At 31.9% G+C, this 23,243-nt stretch overlaps 1 protein-coding gene across 3 annotated transcripts; it reads right to left on the bottom strand.

The window, feature by feature from the left end:
* On the bottom strand, positions 1 to 15,384 carry LOC134283228 (transient receptor potential cation channel subfamily M member 2-like). Of its 3 annotated transcripts, XM_062765676.1 has the most exons (24): positions 15,336 to 15,354; positions 14,791 to 14,807; positions 13,824 to 13,894; positions 13,468 to 13,627; positions 12,335 to 12,528; positions 11,426 to 11,467; positions 11,051 to 11,177; positions 10,720 to 10,867; positions 10,476 to 10,587; positions 9,867 to 9,978; positions 9,040 to 9,320; positions 8,698 to 8,805; positions 8,316 to 8,381; positions 7,125 to 7,416; positions 5,921 to 6,091; positions 5,140 to 5,239; positions 4,640 to 4,871; positions 4,134 to 4,196; positions 3,719 to 3,871; positions 2,971 to 3,237; positions 2,229 to 2,421; positions 1,913 to 2,072; positions 816 to 988; positions 1 to 169 (listed from the first exon to the last, which is right to left on the bottom strand). In XM_062765676.1, exons 3-24 carry the CDS (start codon positions 13,857 to 13,859, stop codon positions 57 to 59), a joined length of 3,303 nt encoding a protein of 1,100 aa, XP_062621660.1. In that variant the 5' UTR covers positions 13,860 to 13,894; positions 14,791 to 14,807; positions 15,336 to 15,354; the 3' UTR covers positions 1 to 56. The 3 variants fall into 3 exon arrangements, with proteins under 3 accessions (XP_062621660.1, XP_062621661.1, XP_062621662.1); XM_062765677.1 differs by lacking the exon at positions 14,791 to 14,807 and having other exon boundaries at positions 15,336 to 15,384; XM_062765678.1 differs by lacking the exons at positions 14,791 to 14,807; positions 15,336 to 15,354 and adding an exon at positions 14,012 to 14,074.
* Positions 15,385 to 23,243: the final 7,859 nt, after the last annotated feature.

Below are 23,243 nucleotides of genomic sequence, written 5' to 3'. Positions count from 1 at the left end.
ACAATATTCCATAACATCCTTATTTGATTTCCAGTTCTTGTAGTTTGGTCTTTTTGTTACTTTCTATTAAATATTTTAAATGCTGTATTTCGCTGAAGATGTATTCTGTAAATTCTCTGCTTTTGGTCCATTTCAAGTTCTTTCTGCACTTCTTTTTTATTGAAATATTCTGAGAAAAAACCAAAAGAATATTATAAAAACAAAATTTTTTGGAGAAACTCCGAACAATTTTAAATGGAATATTGAGACAAAAAAAATATTCAAGCTTAAAATTCAATTAAGGACCCTCTCTACACAAGTGCAATTTTTTTTGACATTTTTGGAGAAAAATATATTGTATAAAGGAGTAAATAATGAGCTTATTTATTTAATTTTCACTGTATGGTGCGTGGTATTTACCCCCGCGAAAAAGGTTCAAAGACAACAGAGTATCATTAAAAGAAATCACTGTTAATTACTCCAATAGAGAAAATACATAGAAATAAATGTTTAGTTAATTTATCTTGGCCTTTCAAAATGTTAGGAATACTTGAATTCATTACAAATTGAGTAATATATTGTAAATTTCTAATTTTCAGAATTTAGACAAGGGCAGATCACTCTAACTGCAGAAAAATACTTCAGAATCAGAACTCTTTAGTGTGCAGTGTAGAGAGGGTTCTTAAACAGTAGAGATTCAGAGGCAGATTAAACAGTCTTAAAAAAGGAGTATGCATTCCCTGTGTCGACTGTTCACGTCCGCCATGTGCTGTTTTGCCATAACCAGATTAACGGATAAATCTGGAGAAAGGATGAATAAATGACCATCGAGTTACCTCTGCATTTGTCCCTACATCCCCCTTTACGTCCAGGCCAGCAGCAACATCGATAAGGAAGAAAGAGAAGATTTAGTGGCGAGGGAATCCTCCACTCGTAGTCGTTGATAACCGTACACCTGTGAAACTTCCAGAACTTCTCGGAATTTTCCTGGACTCTCTCGAACGTATAGCTAAAAATTAGGGGAAAAAATATTCAAACTGATGGTCAAAATAACTTTTAAATTAACAACTTCTACTAGCCTTAAAAGCTTGTACAAAAAAATCTCGTCATAAACATGATGAATAATTTATATTTTGTGAAAAAGGTGCAACAACTAACTTTTTTACAAAAGCTCAAAACAGTACAAATATGGAAAACATAAATAAACATAGCACAAAGAGTTTTTATGTACCTAATAACTATATTTGCAAAGAAAAAGCAAGATGTGCTTGTGAAACACTATGCGCCCGGTGGCAACAAAGTTGCAAAAACTATTTTTAGCATATAGGTCACAGTCAAGGTCACAAGGTTCTTGGCCTTGGTGTCATTTGACAGAGCTAAATAAATGTAGCAAGTATACCAAATATGAGGTCTCGATCTCTCATGGTTCAAAAGCTATGGCCAAATTTCGAAAAAGCTATCTTTAGCTTATAGGTCACAGTCAAGGTCACAAGGTCAATGTCCTTGGTGACAACTGAAAAGCTTAATTAGTGGAGTAAGCATACCAATTATGAAGTCTTTATCTTTCATGGTTCAATTGTTATGGCAAAAGTTCGAAAAAGCTATTTTTAGCATATAGGTTACAGTCAAGGTCATAAGATCATTGACCTTGATGTCATTTGAAAGAACTTTTCTAGTGGAGTATGCATAACTTATATGAAGTCTCTATCTCGCATAGTTCAAAAGTTATGGCCAAGGTTAAAGTTGACAACAGACAGACAAACAGATAAACAGACAAATAGACAGGACAAAAACAATATACGCCTCTGATCTATCGATCCGGGCGCATAATAGGGAACACTAGTTATAAAGTGTTATACACATCTAAATATTGATATAACTAGACCGACCAACAGAAGGCTGGAGAACAACATGTATATAGCAGCTACTCTACCTAAACATGGCAATAACTAGATTGACCAATAGAAGATTAGAGAACAGCATATAGAGGGCGGCCACGGCAGACACGGTCCAGTCTTCCTGAGGACACCGCTCCCTGGACGTGTCTGAGGACCAGATACTCGTCACGTTAGTGCAGTCCGAGAGGTCCTTACCTTAATTATAAAACATAGAATAAAGGATGCTATGAATAAATGACAATTTTTCTTCTCATTTTTTGTCGTTTATCTTCACATTTTTCTCCAAAAACACCTCAAAACTTATGAATTGTTTCCTAAACATTTCCCCCTTTAAGAATACTTTCGACATACCCTCCAGGAACTCGTTTTTGATTTCCCCATACAGTTGCCAGTACGGATAATAGATGATGGTCCAGATTCTCCAGTTGTGCCAGTCCCCGCTCCAGATGTTTGGGTGGTCCGGCCACAGGTTAGCGTGGTAGTACATCCCCACACCCAGTACCACGAAAACGGCCAACACCAGGAAGCGGAGCAGATCCTTCAACTACAGAGTATTCATATAATAATTACCTGTATATTGATTGATTTAATTTTGTCGTTTTTCTAATGAAATATTTGGAAATGATTAACTTTATGCAAGCTCAGAATTTCATTCAAGCAGAGCAAAGAAAAACCCTTGTTACAACGCACTTTGAAGAATTACGCACTTTGAAAAAACATTTAGAAGTGCGTTGAGTGTGTCCCAAATTTAACGCACTTTTAATTTTTTTTTTTCAAACTGCGTTGATTTTGTTCCCAATTTTAACGCACTTTGAAAAAAAATTTCAAAGTGCGAAATTTTTTCAAAGTTTGTTGCCACAACCCCTTTAACATCAGAGGAGGAATTAGGTACCATCCCTTTTTTTATCAATTTTACCGTGTCCCTATGAGCTTCATGAACCCATAATCAGCAGATAACTTTTAACTTGTTATCGTGGGTTTTTTTAATACATGTATTGCAACAAATGAAAATTAAAATAAGTTGAAGCAAATGATTTATCAACTTTCTAGGGATCAATAACATACTAGAGCAAACTATGTATATGTACTTTACCATTTCTTTAATCATTATTAGAGTTGGTCCCATCTTCCTGTGCACCAGAAATACCTCGAGGAACCTCAGGTACATGACGAGGAGAGAGAGGGAAAACATCCTCCTAGCTACAGTAAAATCAGGGGATGGGTGGAAAAGGTGGACAAACAACGCGACAATCAGTAACACATAGGACAGAAGGTCCACCACGTTCCAGAAGTCGAACAGGTACCTCTTCATCCTGGAGTAATACCCACGGTGGGACCTACCTACTGGTTCCAGGCACCCCTACAGTGAAAGCAGTGGAAGCATGTCGTAAGCAGTACATTTTATACTAAAGAACAAGGTTCAATGAAAACATTTTTCGGCCTTTTAAATTTCTGAAGAGACAGAGAGAGAGAAAGAGAAAAACTGTTTTAATTTAATTTATAGTACAGTGGTTATTGTAATTTTCATAGTTTTCTTTGAAGAAATTTACTATTTGCATGATATCTTAAATCCGTCTGATTTTGTAAGATTGTTAACATACTAGTATGTTTGGAACAATAACAGAACAATTGGTTATATGCAGTAATTCTAAAACAATGAAAAGATTGTAACAAAATAATTGAAGATGAAAATTTTCAGCAAATGGACAAAAAAGGAAACCAGAAATCAATAAACGGAAATAAATACACTTGTTTCTGGAAATAATTAGAAAACATTCAGAAACGATAATAATTGCAATTGTTGTTAATAAAACATTTCTAGATGACTAATTTTGTCTTACAAAGCAGCATATGAGTTCCTCTATGAGGTCTCCAGTACCCCAGAAGTAAACAAAATATTCAAAGACTTTATTTGTGTCCAGTTCGTAAAACTCGGAACCAATGTTACTCAATACAAAGGCACTGTACATCACCAACATGATGAAGAACATGGTCTGTAAAAATGATGCATAATTCAATTTTAGAACGTTGTCCAAATTTCTCTTAATTTCGCTGAATAGTTTTATGTGTTAATTTCTTAAACCATAAAAACAATAAAATTGTTATTATTAGTGATACGAAAAAAATTAATATAGAAACTCAAAAATATAATCAATTTCAAAATTGTAGTGATGTTCTCTTGTTTGCTATAAAGATTTAAATTTCGATTTTTGAGAAATAATTAAGCAATTGTTAATTTGTTAAAATATAACATACGTAGTTGAACATGTATTTTGTGAGAGGAGCTGTGAAAAACATTCTTGGTTTTCGACAGACGGACTGAAAAGAAAATTAGATGAGGAATTTTCATCAACAGTAAATATTATAGCAGAAATTGAATCTTTAATTAATTTTTAATCTACATTTTTATGACGAGGTCATGGGATGCTCAGTCAAAATTTCAAAATATCAGTGTAACTTTTTTTTTAAAAATCAAAATGAAACAAAATTTTCAAGGTATATTTGTATTCAAATATTTAACAAACTTGAAAGTTTTAAGGCATGTTCTTTTCATTATAATTGAAATTAATATTCCTTTTTGAATTTTTTCTTTAAGTTTTTAAACACCTAAAATTTCCAGATAACCGTTTATATGGCCTCTTGACTTTTCCTATCAAGATTTTTTAAAAGATCAATCTCTTTTTGTTATTTTATGTCTTTTCTTATGAAATATCAAACATGCATGTTTGCTAATAAAAAGAATCCTTTATCATACAATGTACCTTGAGGAATGGTTTTAAGTCCGGTGCGAGATTGTTGTACCAGCGTTTGTTCATGTTCTTCTGAGAGCAGGTGTGTGCCACTACGTCGTACATGAAATTTTCGTGAGCGAAGGCAAGAGGACTGGATTTAATACCCCACACTATCGCCTCGTCATCCATCAGATCTATAGCTTTCTGGTTATCCTCGTCGTACATACCGTCCATAATTGCCAAACATCTGTCTTCAAATATCCTAAGTAAGAAAATTAAAAAATCAGAATTAACAGAACTTAATTGTGACCGGTCAGCGGGGAATGCTCACTCTTCATGGCACCAGATCCCATTTCTGATGATTTTGGATGCATGTCATTGTTTGCTCTGCTCCGAATCAGTATGTTTTTAATTCACTTTAAGCTTGAATACTCTGCGATGTCACCATTTCTTACTTTACAAAAAAAGTCCTAAGTATCTCATTCTAGCAAATATTCATCGACTCTTATTGAAGTAACATGAAAACTTGCTTTGCATGATTAGCGAATTCTGTGGACAGGTTCTGTTCCTTGACATTGTCTGCCTTCTTCGATAGTTTTCTCAGCACTGCAGCGCAGACTAGACCCTTCACTGTGAAGATAATCGAAAAGATTAATTGTATAATGTAAGGCTAAATCTTTAATCATGTAAAGTTTAATGGATAATTTATACTTAAGCTGACAAGAAAAAGAGATTTGAAGTTATAATACTGAGCCTTTAATGGTATTCAGTTTTTAAATGAATGAAGAGGCAGTTCTTTTTTCATCTTTGTCGCAGCGCAGACAAACAATTATTTAAATTTCAATGACCCTTCACTGCATAATCAACAGAAGAAAATTATTATTATTTTCATTTCTTTTTTGTCGGCGCACAGAAAGTCTTCACACTTAATTCTCAGGCAAATTTCTAGGTTTAAAAAAAATCATTAATATAAAAAACTTTAACAAATTGGCGTATTTATTATGGTTAATGGATAACCTGTTCTTAAACTGACAACAAAAAGGGATTTTAATTTACAATATTGAACATTTTATCGCATTCCGTTTTCAAATGAATGAAGAGGCAGTTCTTTTTTATCTTTGTCGAAGAGAAAGAGACATTGCTATCTCTGCAATAAGCATTAAATCATATTTTTTTATTTTACCCAATGTATGTAGTAACAGCTAGTTTTATCATAACAGAAAATGTTTTTTTTTTACTTGTGTACAATGTTTACTCGTTTATCTATCAGAATGACTTCACTGTTAACTGTAGAGACAACGCAATGCTTACGTAAATGGTTTGTTGTACGAAGCCAACAAATTTCTGCTATTTCCTTCCGATTTGCGAAGATTGCCCACAGTAAGATATCAGAGATGTTCATAGAGCTAAAGTTTTGTTCACAATCCTCGTCTTCTATTTCCTCAAGATCCTCCGTGTCTTCCATATCGTTAACGTTTGCCTCTGAAAATGTGTATATAATGTGTATAATTTTTAAGAGCATTTTCATCAATTTTTTTGTTAAGTAAATTTTTTTAGATTTTTAAAAACTATTTTTTAGTTGTTTTTTTCCTTTCTTGTTTTTTTTGTTCAATAATTTTAACGTTTGTTGAAAATGTGTATATAATTCATGTTTTTGTTAAATTTTGTAAGAAATATTTTTTATGTATTTTAATTTCACTCTGAAATTGTCTCTTAGGCCATATTTAAAAGTATGTTTGCGTACCTTCCTCCAAATCAGGGTAGAATTACTTGGTCGGTAGGTAGGTGGGAAAATTTATTTTCTTGAAAAATGACATATGTATTGACGGGATAAGATGAATTAAAAAAATAACATCGTGTCCTTGAATTTCATAAAACAGTTTTAGTCGATCCATTTTAAGTCGGTCGGTCGGGAGAGGGCAACCACACAATTATTTTAAGGAGGGCCTTTTAAACTTTAAATTTAAAATTAAGCAACTGAAATAAAGCAGTGGATGAATTCAGCATTTGATGAATTAAGCAGTGGATGAATTTAGCAGTGGATTAAAAATAAATTTAAAATATTCATTGAAAAATAATAATCTTACGATACATAAAAACAAAATTTATTAAATTGAGTTAATTCAAAGGGCTTTAGTGTACACGTCATCAGAATTATAAATTTTATTGTGGGAATAAAGCTAAAAATTTGGCGGGAAACACTTGCATTCTTGACAAAATATACCTTAAACAATTTTTCAATATGCTTTAAGTATCAGTAGTAAAAAAGATGTAGAGAATTTGTCTTAGATACCAGGTTAAGGAATATGAAATACATGGAGATATCGAATGGTATTCATGCACATAAGTCAATACAAGATAGTGAAAGGGTAAATGAAGATAAAGAACAGAGGCACAAAAGTCCAACAAACAATACGAAATTGAGTCAGAGCAAACATAGGCCATGGGCCTCCAAAGCATCAGAGTGCCATGCAGGAGTGCTCATTCCTTGCTAACTCTTAGGTAGTATAAATACCTTTGTATCCTAGAATTGTTCGACACAACCCTTTAGTAGATTCCGCGATCTCTCTCTGCGTTTTGTCGTCCTTAACAAAGGCGTTCAGTTGGTCTTTTAGTTCCCTGATTTCCTTATTTCTTTCAATTACTTCTTTTCTTATTTTTTCGATAATTTTGGTTTCCGTGTCAAAAACTATGACTCCTGTCAGTACTTTTTCTGCCTGACGATTTTCATTTTCTTTTTCCTGTATCTTTCTTGTCAATCGTCTATGAGTAAAACATAGTTCCTCGGCTTTCCTTTCCTCAATTTGCTAAAATTAAATTAAAGGAACCTCTAGAGGTTGATGAGGAAATGCTTAAATGTTAAATAAATTCTATGCTATAAATGTTATAAGGTCAAAAAGGGATATCAAATGGTTGCTTAAAGGCCGAGGTTTTCAACCGTACGGTTTTCCTAAGGTAAGTTTGGTGTGGGGTGGAGCTTAATCGAAGCGGCTGAGAAGCCCCGATGGAACAACGCTGGCTTGTGTATACTACCTATATACACAGGGTGTTACCTGAGCCCCTGAGTGTATTACCTGTCGTTTTCCTTTCCTTTTTTTTCAATTTGCTAAAAAAGCCTAAAGTTAATTCGATGGTCGGTACCTCTCCAGACAAGGTACACAAGATGTACACAACAGCAGCAAACTAAATGTCAACAAAAATTCTATGCTTAATTTCAATGTTACAGTGGTCAAAAAGGTAAATCAAGGAGGTGATTTCCTGTTTAATATGTATCAATTATAAAATCTATATTAAATTAACACTGCAAAATGATCCATGTTTTCATAAAAGCACATTTTTTGAATATATCTATATTTCGAGGGGAAAAATAAATAAATCACATGAAATAAGTATTTTTTGGAAAATAACCTGCAAGATCCATCATTTTTATTTAATTTTTCTTTAAATTATATGCTTAGATAGATACACTCATTTTGGGTGTATATAACTCTTCGGTTTGGAAAGTTAGTTTTCGTTTATACTTAATGAATGCAATCTATTGAATTAAATATTATATGGATACAACGAACAATATTCAAAATCCATAAAACTATTCAAACTAGGGGCAGAGCAACAAATGATTTCCAAAACATCAGAGGTGGGATAAGGTGCTATGGAAGAGATAATCTGACTCAATGATAAATTATTGAACTAAAGCTTCCGTCACCTTCAGGAGCCATTGGATGTGTAGACAGTCATCATTTTCAAAATGGCAGTCTTTACACGAAACCGTCTGAAAGGAGATTAATAAAAGTTATACAAATATCAACAATATTCTTTATATATGTAAAAACACTTAACTAATTACAATGTGGGTTGTGCAGTTTATGAAAATATATATTGACGACCTTTTAGGATGATTAAGTTAAACGAAAGAGCATATCAAATATTGACAATGATTAATCATTCCTTGAAAGAAAATATGTGCTCTTGTAATAAATGTATGGAATATGCTGGGTGTTTTGGTAACATAAAGATTTTGATTATTCCGTAAAAATATTTATACAGTGTGTTCATTTTTAAGTGTTGCTTTAAACCGTGTGTCCTACCTGTTCATACAGTTCTGATAAATTCCAGAGTCTAAACCGAACTCCCTGATCCAGGAGAACTCGTACGTAGTCACATCTATTGGCAATCAGGGCCTCAAAAAGCAGCATCTTTAATCAAGAATTTTTTTTGTAAATTCATTGAAGAGATAACTCCACCACTATATAATATATAAGAAGGTTTTTAACAGGTGAGTAAATCAAAATAAGTGACTGTTCTATTTTTAAACCATGAAAATATTTTGAACGGTGAATTTTATCAACATGTACTACATGTACTACTAAAGTCAAGAAACATACACAGAGCAAAAGATAATGTTTGAACGTTGAGTAAAATAAACTCACATGTCCGTATTCCTTTAACTTTCCTAACTCTTGCAAAAACTGGTACTCGAAATAAAAGTACAAGGGAAGGGATGTTGGAGATGAGAACTTAGTGTCTAAAACATAAGCCCTGGACTCTCTGTGTTGGGAGAACAGTTTCTCGATTTCCTCCCGTTCGGGCATCACTGCGTTACTTTTACGGAGCTGACCACCGAATACTGTCGTACCAATGTGTACAGACCCATTACTTCGTGGAAGATTCGATGACCTCTCTTTGTCCCTCTCTGGTTTCATGCTTGCATCTGTATCAGAATAAAATGCTTGCCTTTAATTGATGTTACTTTATTTGTCGTCATTATCGATTCTTTACTGTCATTACATAATGTTTAGATTGATTGTATTTTTCTTTAGATGTTCTGGCATCAGTTTTTGTATGATATTCATGGACGTCTACACATATAGGTGAGTCATGTGGCATTCTTCGGCGTCATGCATCGCTTACAAAATCGTTAAAATTTGACATCGTTACTTTTCAGCGTTTTTGCTTACTATTTGTCATAAAACAAAATTTTCAGACCAGTAGGAGTTACAGATAATGTTAACTTTTTGTATGAAAATTACAATATTTGGCAAAGGTGTACTGTCGCATATATGACTGCAGGGAATTTAAAAGATGCGCACTCGAATTAGATTTGGCCTCGCTGAACAGTATAAAAATAATCTGTTACGAAAGGAAATGGAACTTCTTGTTTGAAAAAAAAGAAGATTTCTGTCAATTTTTCATGTAATACCCCGGAAGTTCTACTTTGAACTAAACACCCGCCAGAAACACACATAATATACAGAACCTGTATTTTTGTTTCTGAGAATTTTCTCTGTTGCCCAACAGCTTACGACTGCTTCACCCACGATGTTAGACAGCATCAAAGGATCGTCAGCGTTAACATCAAAAACATCAACCTGCACAAAAAAGTTAATAGATTGTAACGTGTTTATCTGAACAACAGGTTTCTTTATAAGTGGTATCTGATTTCCCTTGTACTCTGAGTAAAATGATTGGACAATAAATTGTTTTGCTTAACTCTTTCTGAGAACAATGATATTGAATATATAATTAGAATACAATTAAAATACCAAAGGCTTTTCCAGATGCTACTTTTCAATATCCAAATGTGACAACGATATTCTGTATATATAATAAAGAAAACAATTCTCTCTAATAAGATATAATACCTCCTGACTCTCAAATTAATTCCCCAAATACTACTACCGCCGGTGCACTTATTCTATTCCTACCCTAGCCTTACAACAATTCCACCTCAGCTGCCAGCTGCACTGCCTTCTATACCCTTTGGACAATTTATTTCCAAGTGGTGTCAAGTTATTCTACTTCATGGATGTGTTCTATGATATTTTTTTAACCTAATATAATCTTAAAAGAATATCTAAAACCCCACCAAATCAGACGCCTTCACAATGTCTTCTAAATGTCTGGATAGTGACTGGAAAGTCTCCTCATCAAATTGGATCCCAAACAGAACACTGGCTTTCTTCCTAAGAAGTTCCTTGCTACAAGAAAGAAACAAATGAAGACAATTAACTCGGGGATATTTTTAGTGACATCTTCAAATAATGTTGAATTTAATGGGTTTTTTTTTTAAGAAAATAGCATCTCCAGGCTTTCATAAGAACAATACAAACTTTTCCATGTAATCCAAGATGAGATCTGCTGCTTTTCCAGATCCCTTAATTATGATGACTGGTATCTTCCTGTCCAGAGCCCCGGCTATGTGTTCTATCGTATGTATGTCGCCTTCAAGAGCCAGGATTACAATCGGGATAGGCAGTTCTAAATAAAAAAAATGTCAAAGGATATGCTGTAGGAATATTTACTTCAATTCACTGATTAGGACGTTTACCTTACGTCACCAAAGAACCATTAAAACAATTTTGTCAAGTCAATACACGTTTTATACTTGTACAGTTATATGAATGATTTTAATGCATTCAAATAAGAACTAAAGTAGTTTACTCAGGTCAATTGTTTGACTGAGAAAAGGAACTTCTTGCTTTGAAACATATTCCTCAAAATCGAGTAAGTAAGATGTTCTATCTGTAGTTTCAATGTTACATTCTGCTTCTATGGGTTCTGTGATGATCTATCAATAAAAGTATTAAAAGCTCATAAATCCACTCAGGCGATAAAAATCAGAAGGAGAGTTTGTTATTTTATAATTTGTTTATTTTTACATTTTCTTTGGTAAGCAGTTTAAGCACTAGTAAAGTAAACAGAAATATGTTTAACATTTAAAAAATTTTGATGCATCTATTTTTACTATTACTTATTTCATTTTCTAATGCCTTAATTGTTTGTGATTAAAATAAAACTATTGAACGTATCTTTTACCTCCTCTAAATCTTCTAATTTAACATCTCCAATCTGGTACATCTAAAATTTTCAATATCAATATATGAAAATTTTAGATTATCATTTAATTACAAATAATAATTGGCTTACACAATTACACAAATTGGCGGATGCGCGACATAAAAGTGTATATATTGTTTATTTGTGAACTATATTGTTCATTTATACGTACAATATTCTACAATTTGAGGATATGCATACATCATACAATTATTTACAATTATTTGTAGACATATGACATTTTAATTACTGACTTTATTTTCAGTATTTTGGACTCTGGTTATTAAGGCAAAGCTTAACTTTCTTTATTATAAAATATGTTTGATATTGTTCCTTGGAAAAAAATCGTCCAATTCTTTTTAAAAATTACCTTTTCATTTTTGGCAGCTGATTAGAATGCAAAATTCATCTAAAGTTTATCTCTCCTGTGTTGCAAATATTACAAAATCTTTAATCTATGAGTACAGACAAATTACTCCCGTTTTCTTTCAACTGGCAATATCATGCGCACATAATCATAACCTACTAATAATTAATACCTCTGTTCTTTTCTTTGCTACAAGTTTATCGACGACGTTTAAAATCATATTTAAAAAAAAAAAACTGATACAGTTTAAGTTTTGATGAGTTCTGAATCCTTACATATTTCTCCTGAATTCTCTGTTTTATGCTTCTCAGAAGTGATCTTTATTAATAAATGAAAATCTAAACATGATAAGTTATTCTTAGATCACAAGTATATCTGGACTGTTCATTTTAGATTTGAAATGCTAAAGTCTCTTAGGAAGTTAAAAAGTTGTTTCAAAATTTGAAGACTATGAAAAAATGTTTTTTCGTCTACACGACGATTCAGCTAGATAGGAAAGGTTGATCAGAAATAAACCTAGCCTTGTTTTTCTTTGGATGTGTTTTACGAGATGCAGTTTTCCCTGCCATACTTATCAGCTTCACACGTCTCTCGGGGTCCTGTATATGAACATCGTGACTTTTGGCGCGAAACTCCATATCGCCATACTTCCGGTACGCACTGCGTACAATGGAGGACACTCCGTAGTCATAGCCACGATAAAGGATCCACGTGTCTTTAAAAAAAGTCAAACATTGCATGTTTTTACTGACAAAAAGTCAAAAATAACATGTATCTTTTTTTAACTTTATTTAATTAGTAATGTTTTAATTAGGAAGTCGCAAACCGTCACCGTTGACATACCCTGTAAAAATGATATTAATTTTATTTGTGTTATACCCGAGGAGAAAGTATCAAAAGATGTTTAAATATATATATAGTATATACCCCCTCCACTTATGTTTACATTTAAATAGTATATACCCCCTCCACTTATGTTTACATATATATAGTATATACCCCCTCCACTTTTGTTTACATATATATAGTATATACCCCCTCCACGTATGTTTACATATATATAGTAAATATCCCCTCCACTTTTAGAAGATGTTTACATATATATATATATATATAGAGAGAGAGAGAGAGAGAGAGAGAGAGAGAGAGAGAGAGAGAGAGAGAGAGAGAGTATACATTGCATGTTTTCACAGGACAAAAAGTCAAATATTGCACTTTTAGCTATATATAGTAAATACCACTTTTAGACATATATATAGTCAAACATTGCATATATATGGTATTAACTGTTTACATATATAAGTATAAACATTGCATGGTTTTACTGACATATATATAGTATAACATTGCATGTATCTTTTTTAACTTATATATATATATAGTATATGTTTTATATATAAATAGGAAGTTTACATATATATAGTATATACCCCTCCAGTTATATTTACATACTCTATATATCCCCTAAAATATGATATCAATTTTGTTTGTTTTATACCAGTAGAGAAAGTACCAAAAGATGTTTACATATATATAATATAGACCCCCTCAACTTATGTTTACATATATATATAGTACATACCTCCTCCACATATATTTACGTATATATAGTATATAACCCCTCCCCTTATGTTTACATATATATAGTATATACCCCCTCCACTTTTAGCTGCTTCTATCAATGCTGTCTGGAACACCGACTTGGCCCACGGTCTGGGTACAAAACTATCAGAATCCCCAATGACAGAAAATACCATGGAAGGGGAGGATCTAACTTTCTCTTTGATTTCTATCCATACTTTCTCAACATCAGGCTTGAAAATTAAACAAAAGCAAAATGTAAGGTAATTAAATAAAGGTTTCAATTTCGCAATATTTAAACTATATTAAATTTCGTAGATAATTTTAAAGTTTTTGGAGATAAATCTTTTTTCTTTTAAGCACAAAAGTGAATACGTACACAACAAATAATAAAATTTTTACTAAAAGATGCTAAGTAAAATTACTAACCTTTGAAATAAGACCAACTGATTGCTTCACAGACATCTTAAACAACGAAAATTTTCGTCAATGCAAAAAATCTATATTAAAAAAAACTATATATAATATATGCATATATAATATAATATAATACAGAATATAACAAATATACTTTAAATCATATCCAAGAATGTATTGGCCAAAGGTATAAAAATAACCTTGCAGATCATCTAATTGGACATCATTTTCCATATCACTCATTCAGCTATTCTATGAATTGTAGATACGTATTCCTAAAGCAGAAAAGAAAGTAGATTATGATTTCATGCTTTCCTTACACTTCCTCTAAATTTTTATTTAGAGCAAGGTTTACAAAAACTTTATATTTAGTACAAAATAGTTAAACATAATTTCAGACTTCTTAATGCCTGGGTGTCGGAAGCAAATTAAAAGTGTGGTGGGGGGGGGGGCTTTTTAAAAGTGGGGGGCCACACCAACAAAAAAAGTAAATCCCAATCTTTAATGCCTATATAATGTCTATTTTTGATTTTTAAAAATTAAGAAATCAGATTGGAGAAATAGCCCCCCCCCCCCCCCGGTTTGTAATCCGTGATGCCTTTGTAGTGATTTTTTTTATTCAAAGAGCAATTTTGTCAGATCATACAGATTTAGGAAGGACATCTTTTTACATGTAATGGAGACTAAAAGTACTTTGAGCACTGAATTAACTAAATGGTGCAATATCGAAAGTTAATTGCAGACCGTCAAGAAAAGGTTGATTTCCCCGTTCAAACAAAGACTAACTTTTCCGTTCAATGAAATTAAGAAATCAGATTAGAGAAATAGCGTTCTGACAGCATTTTTTATAAATATAAATTTCTTTTTTATCCTACCATGATTTTTAAAGATAACATTTGTCAAGCTCAAAGATACATTGAGAAATAAAATAATAATATACAGAATTAAAGCAAAATTATCATCAACAAAGATAGCTTACTGTAATGCAGACACGATCTAGTAAAAAAAAAATATAACAAGACAAATGATTGATTGATTGATTGTATATTGTTTAACGTCCCTCTTGAGAATTTTTTCACTCATATGGAGACGTCTACAAGGCAAACGACGCAGAAAATTAAATTCCATCTATTTGAAATGAGGTAAAATACAGATTTCCTTTTTTTTTTCTTTTTTTTTTTGTTGTTGTTGTTATGTAAAACTATTTCCATCATTTTTTTTATTATTATTATTTTTAATTCAGTAAAGAAAATATGACAAAAATTAATTTACGAGTAATTGATTTTCAACAATAATGAGGTTTAAGATTCTAATTTTCCTCCAAGATATTTTTCTCCTTTTCATTTTTCTAACGCAATATTGTACATAACCCTCTGTAAGATAGTTGTATCATTATTGAAGATTTATATTAATCATACTAATTCGTATGGACAAAGAAAGTAATGAGAAATACTATAATAATTTAGAATGTTGCCTTTGGAAAATTTTTAACTTGTTTTTATTTGTACAAAGATTGATACTCACCAGAAGATGTCTCAGTATAAAACCAAATGCATAGGAAGATCAGTTTTAAATACACCATTCAATGCAACTCATTTTTGAGTTGAAAAAGGAGGCGGGATCTTATTTATACTCAAGATATTAGCTTTAACTATTGGTTTAAAAAAGTTTTATGAAAATTCCATCAATTGTCAGAGCCACAGTTTTTGACAACATATCTTCTGCATTTTGTACTTTATAATGTACGGTATTTCTATTTTCCTTTTTTGTTCATGTAAATTAATAGGATGAAAGAAATTGGTTCATCGAACTCTCTACTTTGAATGGATACACTGAATTTAATTTTACTTCATGGAAAAGGTTCATGGATGAGTTACCCTGTTTTGTTTTTCCTATTTAATATATCCCGATATGAAACATGAGTCAGACTGCGTTGTATTTCGAGTTTAAACTGACCGGGATATCAAATCAACTTATCATTTGAAGTAACTATTACTAATAATCATACCCGGAGCACTAAAATGAAAATGCTTGACGTTACCCGACGTCAAAAGCATTATACGAGTACATGTAACTTTTCTCAATATACTCACCGTTTAACTCAATACATTTCGTATATGTCGCCTAACCAGTCATAAATATTTACACAAAATGTTCAGGTTTCATACGTAAAATGATATTTAACAATGCCTGTCTCATATCTTGCAATCCTCTAACATTTATCCGCGTAAAAACGATTTTATTTACAGAAATAAGGTAAAGTTACGTTACGACATTTTTTACAGCGCTGCATATCGGAATGATGGTCTTCCTTCAAGCATGTCATCCAGTAAACTGTTCCTTTAGTACAAAAATATTAAATGCCACTTAAATACTAATATACGGCTTCTTTTATTATGTTTTCCCGATTGTTTACAAAATGCATTGGTCTCTGTAGGTGTTTATCCGATGTCTACGCCAAATTTTATCACTGCTCACTGCTCCACCTATTCCGTAAACGTCCCTTTTTTGAACACTTCCGATCCGTCTTAATATACAGAGGTCACAGGAAGGTCAGCCAATATGTCAATTTCCAAATTTTCTCATTTTGATGCAAATTTCAATCAATTTTACAGCACATTTTCTTTCAGAAAACATAGATCAACAAGCTCGCCAATCTACCAGAATTATATGTTTATTACACTAGTATCGGGAGCATCTTGTGTGTAAAAATCTCAGATAGGCAAACTTGTGGTCTATGTTTTCCGAAGTGAAAAGCAAAATTCTACCAGATTTGAGAAAATTCGCGAAAAAGTCCTATGTGACCTTCATGTATGGTTAGAATAAAAAAAAAGTGCTACTTTTATAACATGCAGCAATTTCACTATCACAGTTTTAACTATGTTATGATTTTAACGTCAAATAAGAGCCCATATTTAGCGATAACTATATATTGCCTTTTCTATTTTTAGTATCAATGGCAACACCGTACACTGAAATTAAACACCGAAAAATATGTATTTTACTGTAGTCTACTCGTGTGCCAAATTATACTGAAATCAGACCAAAACTGTAGAAGAAGTAGATTTTTAAAAGTATTTCATAGAAATTTCTTTTTTTTTAATAACCATGGCAACACCGGTCATTCAAATCAAAAACTGATACAAAGAATTGTGTATCTTAGTGAAGTCTACTTGTGCGCCAAGTAATATTTAAACCTGCAGAAGGAGTGGCATTCTGAAAAATAATACATCAATTCATAAAATGAATATACCGTATAAGTGGAAATTTTAGCGAGACGCAAATTTAGCGATTTGTCCTTAAAAATGGGTATTTTATTTTTAGCGAGATGTAATTTTAGCGATTTTAAAAAGTTATGTTAAGAAGCTATTGCAAATAAAGCGCAATTAATTTTTAGCGATATTCAATTTTAGCGATCTTGAAACCCTCGCTAATAATGCCAAAATTAAATCCTCTGCTTAAATTTCTGCTTATACGGTATGTTAATTAAATGCTGTTGAATTAATAAATAATTTCATTATCAAAATTAAATAATTTCATTATCAAAATTAAATAATTTCATTATCAAAATTAAATAATTTCATTATCAAAATTAAATAATTTCATTATCAAAATTAAATAATTTCATTATCAAAATTAAATAATTTCATTATTAAAATTTTGTCCCGTGGGGATACGGGTTGGAATAGGTCCTCAGTACCCCCTTGCTTGTCGTAAAAGGCGACTAAATGGGGCGGTCCTTCGGATGAGACCGTATAAACCGAGGCCCCGTGTCACAGCAGGTGTGACACGATAAAGATCCCTCCCTGCTCAAAGGCCCTGAGTGCCGAGCATAGGCCTAAATTCGCAGCCATTCACCGGCGATGGTGACGTCTCCATATCAGTGAAATATTCTGGAGAGGGACTTTAAACAGTATAGAATCAATCAATCATTATCAAAATTTCACAACCTCACTCAAATTTCAAGGGCTTAGGGTCTAAATTCAACACTTTTGATCTCAATATTCAATGTTGAAAAATGATCCCTGGTCATATTTTTATTCTGGTCAAAATTCTACGTTAGACCTATATATACATCGGTGTAAAATCACCTGAAATATGGCAAGATACTAAGAAATAAAACCTTGAAATATTTTCAGATAGACTTTTCTTTGATGAACAAATTTAAATACGGTGGTTTCAGTGAGATGTTGTTATTTTTTTAAAGTCTTTAAGCAGATGGACTTACCGGTATACAATCTATATACACAATTTTATATGTACTAGTCCAGGACAAACCTACTTAGAAATTTAATATTCAACAAAAAAGAAAAAAAATAATTCAGATCGAGGGTTTTTTTACATACAGTGTAACAAATCCCTGATATTTTGAAATTCATAAAATATGGATGTATTCTTTATAACAAAAGATTTGGCCTATAGGAGAAAACAACTTTTCAGAAAAAATCACATTTAAAAATCAAAATTCGTCAGTTGCTTTCTATCGTATATTTGTCTAAATTTTCTAAATTTTTTACGTGAATTTTGGCTTAGAGTCCTTCAGGGCAGACCTGACCGTACATAAAATTATGACATATTGATAGATTTTGATCTAAGGAATGACATAAAACAAGTTTTATAAAGGGTACCCCTGTCCAATAATCGAAATTCGCAAAGAACCTGAAAAAAATGGAAAAACCTATTTCCACTCAAACTGTGTCTGCCTGGAGAGATATTGATTTAGAGAAAATGAAACAAAATTTGCATGTCTTAATTTTGTACAAACTAAAGATACACTTAATTAACTTAAGTTTACTTTTAAGGAAATTTCTAAATATTTAGTTGGGGATTTGTCTCAGTGGTACTTATGGCCCCGTGCGGGAGATATACTGCAGAATAGACGCAGTTTATCTTGGGAAAATCTATGCATAAGTAGAACTGAAGAGATACTCGAGAAACAAAAATACATGCATGCAGTCTAAAGTTAGAGATCGGAATCGGGATATAGATAAGCTTTTTCTTAACACTGAAAGCAATGTCAGCACTATAGGCCAAAGTAGATATTCATCTAGAAGTGTTCCTTTATAAGAATATCCTTGATATTTTGGACTTTAAATCTTCAATTGCATGATTTTATTCAATATATGTGTTCTATATTCGACAAATAAAGTTTGCAGGAGATAAACATTTCATAAAGGAAATAGAGCTTAAACAGATTAAATTACATTTAACAATTATTTTTCTGAAGTATACACAAATTTCAAGGACCTTATTAAAGTCTGCTATTTAGATTACACAATTAGTCTCCAAAACACGAATCAATTTTGCATTCATAAATACTTCCTGATTGAATATATTAAAAAACTTAGGGATCTTACTGGTACAATCCAATACATGTAAGACATTGTCATAAGTACTATGGGTCTTTTATTTTCCTTGATAAAAATCTCGGTTAATCTAAATTCCTTTTCCTCCATTTTAGAGCAAAATTCAATTAACTGATATTTGAATCATTTTTTTGAAATGATTCAAAGACTTCGAGGGCCTAATCACATCTACATAAAAAAGTTACTTAAATTACATAACGACTTTCTTCAAAACAAGAATTAAAATGCCTCCCAGAACTGCATTAATAAAAACTTCCTGGTTTTGTTAATAACAAAAACTAAATAAGAATTTTACAGTTAGATAATGAGCATCATTTTTGACATCTGCACAATAGTGTTCTCTTATTTTGCTTTAATTAAAACTTTTCGTAGTTCAATCTTTCTCTTGCATTGCGTGTTAAGATCTCCTATGAAACTTTTTGTGTTTTGGATAAAAAAAATTCAAAAGAACATAACCTTGGTATTTGTACCAGTTAAATTCTAAATTAAAAGAAATGCTGTAGAATATTTTTCTTTTTCTTTCTAAAATAGAAATCTGTCAACCCAGGTGGTATATATCTTTGACATAGTTTATCTATCTATAAATCTTACATTACAATGATTCATTTAATATCGAATAACAATAAGACCTTTTCCCTCTTGCTCCACAAATATAAACATCCTGGATGCTTGCATTAAATATAACTGAATGAGGTCATTAGCCAATGCAATATAACTGAATGAGGTCATTAACGAATGAAATATACCTGAATGAGGTCATTAGCCAATGAAATATAACTGAATGAGTTCATTAGCCAATGAAATATAACTGAATTAGGTTATTGGCCAATGAAATATAACTGAATGAGGTTATTAGCCAATGAAATATAACTCAATATCAATCAATTGAAACAAAACAAACCAGGAGAGTAACAAACATGGACGATATAACATAACGTGGGACTGTTTACGCTAAAAGCATCAGCAAATACAATTTATCGTTGAGTCAAATGCTGACTGATGTTTTTCATACCAATTGTTTGTCCATCATTTTTACACTGAATTGACGACGAATTTTCCCGTTATTTCCTGATAATGACAATGAGCACACGGCGGGTGTGACCGGTCAGCAGGGATCCGGATGCTCACTCCTCCATGGCACTTGATCCCACCTCTGATGTTTCGGAGGTCCTTGTTTGCTCTGCTCATGTTTTGTATTGTTTTATGGACTTTGAGATTGAATACTGTTCGTTATATCCATATCCTTCTTTATATAAATTATTAAAACTACGAAAACCAGTTGCAAAATTTGGTAGCAGAAAACTATTAATTTAAACGTTTACACTTAAATGAATTTTACATGTACAATGTAATTAAACTAATTATTTAATTGATTCTGATCATCCTATTTTTCTTGTTTTGGGGGAAATTTTCATTTATTAATTAATTTTATATTTTATGGATTCTCTAAGTTGTTGTGCTATACTCAGATGACCGTTAAGGTCCTTGGACCCCTTGCTTGAATATTCGGAATGTATTTATTTTACCAAGTTAAAACTATTTTTTACAAAGTAAAATGTGCGGGCATTGTACATGAAGAATCATTTATGCATAAACGTTTGATTAATTACGCAAAGCCCTTCACGATGGGACCCTAAAGTTTTAAAACAAATTGTAAGAAGTAACACTATTTATCATTACTATATCGATTATATAGTTTAATAAAAGGCACTCTTGGTCACAATAACTAGGTACTTAATTTGTTTAATACCCAGGAGCAAAGAAGAAGATTTTCAAAGAAATAATGCACTCTCACTATATGATCTATATAGCCCCATCCTAACACCAGAACCCCTGACCCAGGGGCCATGATATTTACAGTTTTTGAAGAGGTACACTTTTCCACCCTAAGTATGTACTTCATAGTTTGTTTAATACCCAGTAGCAGAGTTGTTGTTTTTAGAAATAGTGTATTTTCACTATACAATCAATAGAGCTCCCCTTATTCACCAGAACCCATGACCCAGGGGCCATAAAATTCAAAATTTAAGAAGAGGTACTCTTGGTTATCATAACTACTGCGTACTTAGTTTTTGTAATACCGTAGAGCAGAGAGAAATATTTTCAAAGAATTATTTGTATTTTCACTACATAATCAATAAAGCCCCATCCTAAGACTAGAACTCCTGACCCAGGGGCCATAATATTTACAATTTTGAAAGAGGCACTCTTGGTGACCATAACTATGTACTAAATTTGTTTAATACCAAGGAGCAAAGAGGAATATTTTCAAAGAATATATTATAATGCACTTCCACTATATGATCTATACAGCCCCGCCCTAAGATCAGAATCCCTAACCCAGGGGACATGAAATTCAAAATTTTTGAAGAGGCACTTTTGGTCATCATAACTATGTATTTAGTTAATTTGTTTGATACCCATAAGCAGAGAGAAATATTTTCAAAGAATAAATAGACTTTCACTATTTAATAAAAATAGCCCCGCCCTAACACCAGAACCCCTTACTCAGGATCCATATTCACAATTTTGAAAGAGGCACTCTTGGTCACTATAACTATGTACTTAGTTAGTTTGTTTAATCCTTTCTCTACCGGCACATTTTAAGTGTTTTTGCAGACCTTTTTACATATCCTTATAAATTATTTTATGTCTTTTTATTCCTTGCAATATCCACGTACTATTTTTGTTAAAATTTGTGTTGATGAACCTTTAAATGGTTGCTAAGCAACAACAATATTCAATTTTTTGGCTTTATAGGTTTCTAATTATAGAGAGTTTTCCATGGTATCGTTTGTAAGATATAAGGTCAAAAATAATGTATAAAACATCCAACAAATAATTGTCTTAGGTGTTGACCCTGAAATTTCTGTTCTTAGGGGGTCAAGGTCATATCAGTACATAAATCTGCCTTAAATGTAAGTATATATCAAATTTGAAATGCTGCAATTTTTATGGACATATTGTCCAATAACTGACACATAAAATTGTAAACAACAAAATCAACAGAGATATCACAAAAGTGAATAGTTTTGTTTCATTTTTTTTTTAATCTTGGTTGTTATTCATAAAATATATCTCTGACTTAAGTAAACTGGAACAAAATTTCTAAGATGTGTTCTCAAGTATTTCAATCTTAATGACAAATACTATTAAAATCATATTAAGGTAAAAATGTATTGCAACCAGTATCATTTTTTAACTACACAATAGAGTACATATTTGTACTTATTTTGTCGTTTTCAAAAACTAAATCAAACACGTTTTGTCATCTAGAATACATTGTATAAGAAAACATTTACAATTTTTCTTTTCTTACAAGAATTATTTTACATTTTCAAGTTTATACTGGTCACTTCCTAAAAAAAACTTTTGTCATTTTATAAGCATATGAAACTAGAACTGTGCAATAGGGACAAATACCCCCGCTGGTTTTTTCAGAGAAGGTGCTAATTCACAAATACTTTATGGATCTAGAGGTGTTCACAATTTTCTTACAAAAATTTGCATTGAAATGTGATTGCTCATTATGTTTCTTAATGAATGAAACAAAGGTGCAACCAAATAAAACATCAATACTAATACATTGGATTTTTGAATTTTTGAATTTCAGCTAAAATTTGATAACAGTGACATCCATCTTTCAAAGTATAAATACATTTGCATGAGTGTTGAAAGTACATCAGCTAACTAATCCACTGAATATTTACATATATGTATTCATTGTCTGACAATTTTTTTTTCACAATACTACTGAACGGTGCCCTATAGTTTAGGGTTTAATGTTAGATATACTTAAGACTATAGAGAACCTTTTAACTTGTATTCTCTCTTTTTAGTAGTTTAAATTTTAATTACATGTATGCTTAGAAAATATCTACTGTGTGAATATTTGTCTTACAGGTTCAATATACAGTCAATCTCTCATAAGAACAAATCCCAATATCCAAGGCTTGCTTCAAACTTAAGGTAACTACACACTGTTAAAAAAACTTTGTTCCTTCCTAACAAAGTTTGGGATATCCTGGAATCACGATGTTTGTTTTTCTGCCTGTCTACTTGTCTG

The sequence above is a fragment of the Saccostrea cucullata genome, unplaced genomic scaffold (genome assembly GCF_032062105.1).
Source record: "Saccostrea cucullata isolate Sc308-1 unplaced genomic scaffold, CSIRO_AGI_Scuc_v1 ctg870, whole genome shotgun sequence".
In the NCBI taxonomy this organism is placed as follows: Eukaryota; Metazoa; Mollusca; class Bivalvia; order Ostreida; family Ostreidae; genus Saccostrea; species Saccostrea cuccullata.
Note: the sequence above shows the minus strand (reverse complement) of the source record. Positions and strands in the feature narration are given on the sequence as shown.